The sequence below is a fragment of the Lutjanus erythropterus genome, chromosome 5, assembly GCF_056507025.1.
Source record: "Lutjanus erythropterus isolate fLutEry1 chromosome 5, fLutEry1.hap2, whole genome shotgun sequence".
Lineage (NCBI taxonomy): Eukaryota > Metazoa > Chordata > Actinopteri > Lutjaniformes > Lutjanidae > Lutjanus > Lutjanus erythropterus.
The window spans coordinates 10,235,370-10,243,714 of NC_139321.1; the positions used below are offsets into that span (position 1 = coordinate 10,235,370).

The 8,345-nt window shown below is 39.0% G+C and overlaps 1 protein-coding gene across 1 annotated transcript; it reads left to right on the plus strand.

The window, feature by feature from the left end:
* Positions 1-1,823: 1,823 nt before the first annotated feature.
* On the plus strand, positions 1,824-7,105 carry mospd1 (motile sperm domain containing 1). Its single transcript, XM_084718746.1, has 5 exons — positions 1,824-2,684; positions 2,793-2,868; positions 3,081-3,313; positions 5,241-5,402; positions 6,403-7,105. The coding sequence occupies exons 1-5, from the start codon at positions 2,531-2,533 to the stop codon at positions 6,432-6,434; spliced, it is 657 nt and encodes a 218-aa protein (XP_084574872.1). The 5' UTR covers positions 1,824-2,530; the 3' UTR covers positions 6,435-7,105.
* Positions 7,106-8,345: the final 1,240 nt, after the last annotated feature.

The following is an 8,345-nucleotide window of genomic DNA, read 5'->3' on the forward strand; positions in this document are numbered from 1 at the left end:
TCCGCGTTTTGTTTTCTGTAATGTCACTGCGCGCAGGCAGCGTTAAGTGGCTATCAGCTAACATCTGGGGTTTTTCCTGCTCGGCTAACGCTAGCCAGCGTTAACACTGGTGAACAGCGTTAGCATTACACTTAAAACGATGTGTTATTACAGTGTCGGAGCGAGCAAATACCGTCAAACTGAAGGGTTCGGGTGGACGTTAACCGCAGGCATGGTCAAAATTGTCCAAATCACCGTTTTGTTAATTTTATGATCAACACATTTGCATATAAATCTAATTTCTCGTGTCTGTTGACGTTGTCACCCACAATTACACTGCAGTTTACAGGCAGCTTATAGTTTATGCTCACGCAGACTGTAAATACGAATACAATGTGATGTATTCATGACTCCATCTGCCCCAGATAGCGAAAAAACATTTTTATTAAAACTTTATTGTGGCAATCATAATGAAGTAATAGTGATTTTTTTTTTGTGTGTGTGTGTGTGTGTACGTGGAGAACAAAAAGTGTTGCAACACAACGAGCCTGTCTCCTCGAGCTCTGCCGTAACCATGTAAACACACAGGGACACGTGACCAGCCACATGGCGTTCACTTCGTGCTGTTTGTCTTGTCCAACTGAGGTTGTTTCAACTTGAACAAGTTCCATGAATGCAATTGTTCCGGCCTGCTCTTGTTGCCCTGCGCTCATTGAATTTATCTCTTCTGGCCAAAGAAAGCATCCAATTATTTACCTTAGAAGCCATGCCCTCGTTAAAATCCTGCCTTCAAGTTAAATTAAAGATATATGGAAGCAATTCATCATTTAGTTTGGAAGAATGGTTCCTTTCAGATTCAGGGTTGCGACAGTTTGAGATTTTCACAATATCGAAGTGCCAGAGTATCATTAAATACAGTGTAATGCAGTAGTTGTCATTATTAATTACAGTGACTCTTAAAGGAGTGAAAACCAGTGTTGTTTTGGTGAACAAACACTACATTATATTTAAAGTGGATATGAACTTGATTTTTGAAAGATAACACTGATACGGTAGAATTCAAAACTGTGGATAAGCAAATGTACATGGTATGATAACTGTCGATTTTCATACGTGCCGTCCTAGTAAGTGTAACTGCTTCATGTACCTCTAAATAGTTTAAGCCATAGCTGGACCAATGTCAATCAATAGTAACTTATTATAGGTATAAAAGTTTAATTTTCTCTAAGAATAACATACCATCTATTCTCAAATAGTGGCTGGCATCATGTATTTGTGACCCAATATTCAATATATTTTTAGCCATGGAGATACAGGGAGGGTTAGATGGGTGGGGGGTATTCACAATATGCACAATATGAAAACGTCCTATGAAATGTCTTACAATGTTCATGTTATGACTAAATGTTGGGCTTCAATGCTGTTCAACATCTATAAATTACGAAGGAAAGATTTCGGAGGCCCTTGTGGACAGCTGTAGTGTTTCCGCCGTAATAACCACAAAATATTAACACCAGAAAATGAAATGATCTAAATAAAAAATCTTTTCCTGCTTCTTTTTAACTGGCTAACGTACCGGTCACTCTAACTCTGCTTGGGAAAATGTAAACACAGGCTTCTTTCATCTGATTTTAAAGAGAATCTGACCCGTCGGCAGCCATTAAGGACAACTATACAGAAATAGCCAATCTTTTGGTGGATGGTCTTTTTAACTTATGTAGGTCGTACAGAGACATCGGACTGTTTCATAACCAATTAAAAGCACCTCGATGTAGCTTTACACAAGTTCAGAAAATTATATCACTTTACAATGATGCAGCCCTGAAACGAGGAAACGAATATAACAATATCTAAGAGACGATATCTAGTTTTATATCACATGATGATTTTGATATAAAACCCAACCTTATGTATCAGTATCTTTGCCAGACAGAAAGTAACAAGAAATTCTGGCATTGAGGTAAAAAATCCAGCATCAGTTGAGCTGTATGTAGGGTGGAAAAATCAGCTTTTTTGTCCACCAACCAGACAGCTAGTGAATGTTCAAATTTAAACAGCTTATCAGCAGCTCACCTTTGTGTTTTCAGCCAGTGAGTGAGGCAAATCTACTATCCATTTGCATATTTTACCAGCATTTGACTGGTGACACCTTTGTGCCCTGGCTGTAGGTTAAAGTACATCATCTCCTGTAATCTTCATTGTATTTGTCACATGCAGAATATTAAGATACAAATTAAGTAGAAACAACAGTTGTTGGTTACATAGATGGAAAAACAAATGCAATATTTCCTCATGAAACTTACTGGACCAGAAATGAAACGTGTGACTGAATATAAAGAAGTGGCACGCCGCTGCCTCTTGAGTAAATATACTTTATTATTCATCACCTGTGTGTCTTCGCAGTGCCATGTCACGGCCCTGAGGCGATGAGAGAGGGAAGTGCCATTTCCACCTAACGGGGAGTTTACACAGCTTGATAGTTTGTGGAGAGAGGGGTGGGGGGGCCCAGGCAGACCGCGGACGGGGAAGGGGAAGAGCTCAGCTGGAGCCAATGCAGCAGCAGCATCGACAGCCTGAGCTGGTGGAAGGAAGCCTTCCCGTGTTCGTGTTCCCCACTGAGCTCGTCTTCTACGCAGATGATCAGACGTCCCACAAGCAGGTGCTCACCCTCTACAACCCCTATGAGTTCGCTCTCAAGTTTAAAGGTCAGTCGGCAGCATGAAACGCAGTATATTTGTATGCATGCTGTGTTATGTTTGTTATACACCAACAGATAATCCAGATAATCTGTATTTTTTTTTTTCTTTTATCAGTGCTGTGCACAGCGCCAAACAAGTACACAGTGGTGGATGCCACCGGAGCCGTCAAGCCACAGTGTTGTGTTGACATGTGAGTTTGTTTTTATGTATACGTCTCATTTCTTATCTATGAGCTTGCTGTTCCCGTGAAACCTGCTATAACCAGGATTGTTTATTGCTTACTTTGCTAAATATTAACATGTAGGTTTGTTGTGCAGTTCTGACTGTAGGTTTCGAGTCAGACAGTTGTCAACACAGCCGACTTTCCTGTCTTAAAGAGCCCAACTTTGTCTGTCCTCACAGAGTGATCAGACACAGAGATGTGCGGGCATGCCATTACGGGGTGTACGACAAGTTCCGCCTTCAGGTGTCGGAGCAGAGCCAGCGGAAAGCTCTGGGCCGTAAAGAGGTGACGGCCACGCTCCGTCCCTCGGCCTCACAGGAGCCGCCCAGCCCCCGGCCCCAAGATGAGGAACGCAGACTCAAAGAGCAGTTTGCAGACAGCGAGTTTTTTGAGCAGACTGCATTTCAGACAGGTAGGCTGGAGGACTGTTGCGTGGTGTTACCACTAGATGGAGCCACATGCTAATAAACTAAAACGTGGGACCTCATTACCACTTACAGGATATTGTATATACCTATCTTATCTAGTGTAAAAACGCTGATGTGTTCCATAAATATAGTATGACAATAATAAGATAATAATGTACAGATTATAATCATCTCCTGATTCATATTTGATCTTGTAGCAAGACATGTTTTTTTTCACTGATACCTTCTGGTTTCAGGTCACACAGAGTTATATCTTTTTGTATAAATTAAAACAGAACTTTTATGTTATCAAAGTAGTAGGATAACAACAGTGTAAGTAATCACTGACAGGCTGTCATTTAAAACTGAAATACAAGCCAAAGCCTCAGTGCATAGAGGGTAAAATGTATCTTCACTTTATGTGTATGCTGTAACTTCATTTAGCAGTGTATCAAGTGTTATCAGACTGGTTCGATGTTTTCTGGCCCAATAATTGTTCAGTATCTGCCCAAGCTGATAAAAAAAACATCCAAATATTATCTATATTAAACAATATAAATTAATTCATAAACAATAGCAACAGTATTGCAATTCATCACATTTTTTTCAATATGACAGAATACTAAAACAACAATTCAGGTTTTCACAAGTGCCCTAGAACACAGAAAGGAGGCTACATGGTGCAATACATTTTCTACTTATGCTCGCTGCTATAAAAAGTGTTTTTTTGTTTTTTTTTATCTAAGTCGGCAAACAGAAACAAGCATTATGCCTACTTAAAGTGCGCCCCCACATGCACACGCATGAAGAGGGAGGGAGGGAGAGAGAGAGAGGAAACAGGGAGAAGTAAATGCAATCCATGCTATAAAAAAGCTGAACAAATGATGATGTGGTGATGTTTCAGGCATTGAAGTTTCTGTTCGGATGGAAATACAGACTGTCAGAAACACTTCACACTACTTGTGTTCATAGGGTCAAGCTACAGGGCTGCAGTAATGATGATAATTCATATCCCTTCAGCAGAATTAAAAAAGTGACTGGATGTACTCAGAAATACATTTTATGAATACATTTTTAAATTTTTAAATACCAGCCCAGCTCATGATAAACCACCCAAATCATCCCCAAGTCCATTGTACCCTGCACAGTGAAGCCCAAAACAGCCTGACTGGGTGTAAACCTACTAATCTGGCAGCACTGAACACATCAATATTAAAGTGGTGGAGTCTCACTGTTTACTTGTATCAACATGTGCAGAAATATTTTGCCATTCTGAGTGCATAGTTATCATTTCATTAGTTTCACTGTCTGATCTGTGGTTGTTAAGCTACGGCATTATCACTTAAATGCAAGCTACTTAATAAGTTTGACTTTACTTTGCCGTAACGTGTTTGTTAAAGAATAGAAATCTGGTGATTTTCACTGTATCTTGTATTGTCAACATATCCTGAGTAAAGAATAAACCAACGCTGAAGTGATCCTAGCAACAAGTTTAGCAGTCTGTGTATCCAACGCCTGATATATATTATTCCTCTCTGCCGCCTCCATTGTTGTCGAAAACCTATTAAAAGCACAGCTTTTTATAGCGTTTATTTTCTGTCTTTTCCACATACACCATCCTGCTGTGGTTGATTCTGCAGAGCACCAAATCTGTCTGTAAAGGTCCCCAAAAATTTATTCTGTTTAAGAACATTATTTAGCCTTCAAAAAAAAAAAAAAGAAAAGAAAAGAAAGTATATCTTCCTGACATTACAAATTTATGTTCTCAGGAGTAACCACTGGGCTCGGGGCTAAAAGAGCCACAGAAGACACACTTAACGCATTACTGGTTTTGTTCATTTCACAGGATTTGTTTACATCCTTTAAATAACTTGTGAATCATTCTGAGAGATGCATCTAATCCCGGTGTGTGTGTGTGTGTGTGTCTGACAGAGAGCCGTCCTGTTGCTGGAGGCCCCAGTCTGCTGACGGTGCTGCTTGGGCTGGTTTGTATGGCCGCCCTGATGCTCCCGACGCTGGGGGAGCAAGAATCTACTGTGCCTGTCTACCTCCACTTAAGTGTTAACAAGAAACTTGTAGCTGCTTACGTTCTCGGTAAGTGAAAAAAGAATCACACGAACTTATGCAAATAGAAGAGACAGAATGAGGGTTGCATTGTATGTAAAAAAAAAAAAAAACACTTTCCCCTAAATGGTTCCTGTAACCAGTCATTTGACATGATGTCGGGGGAGGGGCAATAAGTGGTTGCATGAGAAACACTGGAGGGGGGGAGGGGTCAAGTCCTCAGGTGACGTCTCTTTAAGCAACAGTCAAAAACAAGCTCCTCATTTGTACCAAAATCCAAAATGGCAGCATAAACACTGACACTGTCCATAAGGCAAATGTTATTTTTTTTAAATATTTATTATATTTTAGGGAGATTTTGTTTTAGAAAAAAGTCTAAATAGTGATTTACATTTTCACAACTTTGATGATCAGCTATCGAACGTCTGTATTCTCCAGGATATGTTGCACAAATCAGGATATAAAACAGAGATAATCACTCACAGATATACCCAAGTTTTTAGGCCTTCACTCTACAGATAATCAATAATCTGAAGGTATAAATATTGGTCTACAGTTCAGGAAGAAAGAGCTGTGATGTCTGTAATTTTGCCACCTGATAGGATACTGCTGGTGTAGGGAAGTTGGTAGAATAAAACAGGAATAAGATGTTAATAAATGTTAATACTCATTGTTTATTCGAAGATTTGATTTGTTTCCATTGTTCAAAACATGTATGAGTAACTACTGCTCATTTTTTTTTTCACTTAAAATAATTCAAAACATGAAAGAAAGTAGCCAACAGCAGCTGACAAAGGTCATATTTAAAAAAAGAAAAAAATCATGAAATTGTGTAATTTTAGCCTAGATAAATAAGAAAATAGCAATTACTGTAATTAATTTTCTGAAAAATTTGCATGTGCTGCCTATTTAAAGGTTAAATGTGAACTACACTGCTGTAGTTCATGAAATCACATTACTGACAGAGTGTGTGTTGGAGGATACGATGTCATGTTGCGCTCTCCTTTTTTGTTTTCTCGTTATATTTTAGGTCTTCTTACGATGGTCATCCTACGCACATGAAGCGCTGTGAGCCGACGGGGAGGAGGGAAAATGATCTAAAGACAAGAGAACCTGCTCACGCCGGCGGCGCCGCCGCGCCTTGATGAGTACAGCTGACGGCGAGGGAGACGGGGTCCTTTAGTCAAATCGCCCCGCTCCCTCGACAAATACATTTTAGTATACTCGTTTTCAAATCCACATTACGTGTGTGTCAACGCATAAACTGACACCGATACCGAACTGATGCAGAGAGTGGAGACCTGCGGCGCGCGTGTAGGTCAGAGGTAGTGTGAGAGGAGCTGCTCCTGAGCAGGACCTGTGAAGAAACATGAAGCCATTCACAGTGTTGTCTGGCCTCATTTTCCCCCGTGTCTGTATTTCTATTGCCATTATGTAACAGAACATGGTCAACCTGAGTGTGAAGGACATGCAAAGACATGTATGTATATAAAGCCATTAAACTTTTGTTATGGTATTCACCTGTAACCATCATTATATTGATGTTTTAAAGCATTTTTAGTGTAGAACTCTGAGGACTAAATGCAGTTATTTGCATGTGTGGAGACCTTATCTGAATGAGTTTTTTCCAGCGGTGAGAAACTTTTTACGTCACGAAAGGAAAAGACAGTGGTTTGTTGGCCGTACTATATCAATGCTTCATCAAACGTTTAATAAAGTCTCAATAGATCAAACCAGGTTATTCCCTGCATTTTACCAGTTTGATCAGGAGGTTGTGGAGCACATAAGGGGACAATAAGGCCTCTGTTTGTTCTGTAATGATGGTTTCTGAAAATAATCCCCCGGTCTCCCTCGGGGCTGCACGTTATCAGGTTTAACAACAGAGAAGAACATGATTTACCACTGCTTACGCACAGGGTCCAAAATTAACACAAATGTGGGTAAAGTTTGGCAGAAAAATAAATTAGGGTCCACTGGCCAGGTGGCTGGTAGGTAATCTGGAATTACAGAACAGGACCAGACAAAAAACACGGAGCACAGTAACTATATTGGGGCTTTTCATTTTATATTAATCAGGTGATCATTTTCTCAATTAATTAACTGAAAAATATTGAATCCCTATGTCTCAAAGCCCGGGGCGACACCCTCAAACTCTCAACCCAAAGATATTTATTTAAAGATATTTATTTACTGTCATAGAAGAGTAAAGAAACCAGAAAATAATCACATTTGAGAAGCTGAAATCAGTTTTTCTTTCTTTTCCTTCTGAAAATGACTCAAAATGATTATTGGATTATCAAAATAGTTGGCGATTAATTTATTAGTTTACAACTAATCAACCAGTTGCTGCAGCTATTATAAAATGTCAGAAAAGTGTGAAAAAATGCTCCTCACCAATTCCAACAATCCAAAACCCAAAGACTCAAACAAAGAAAAGCCACAAATCCTGAAACCAGAAATTGTCAACAGTTTTGCTTGAAAATTACTGAAACTGATTAATTGAAAAACAAAATAGTTGGCAATTAATTTCCTTTCGATTGACTGTTGGAGCAATAAACTAATTGTTGCAGCTCTTAACTATAAAATCATTGAGTGTTTGTTTACCTTGATAGACAGGAGGGGGACAAAGTGCTCAGATCTATTACTTCAGATAAAGTATTAATACCACACTGCAAAATATTCTGTTACAAAATCCAGTGCCGAAAATGTTTAAGTAAAACTTTTTAAGTATAATCAGGAAACATAAAATTACTAGAACTGAATGCAGACTGACTGTTTTTACTCAGATCATTATGTCAGTATGACTGCATGAATGTAAAAGCAGGATTTTATTGTTACTGTAATTGGTTGGAGCTCATTTTGAACTATTTTTCGTAATGACTAAAACTAACTATGTTTTTTATGAATTAATCTGCTCATTATTTTCCACATTAGATTGTTTGGTTTCTAAAAAAATCTAAAAAACAGTGAGAA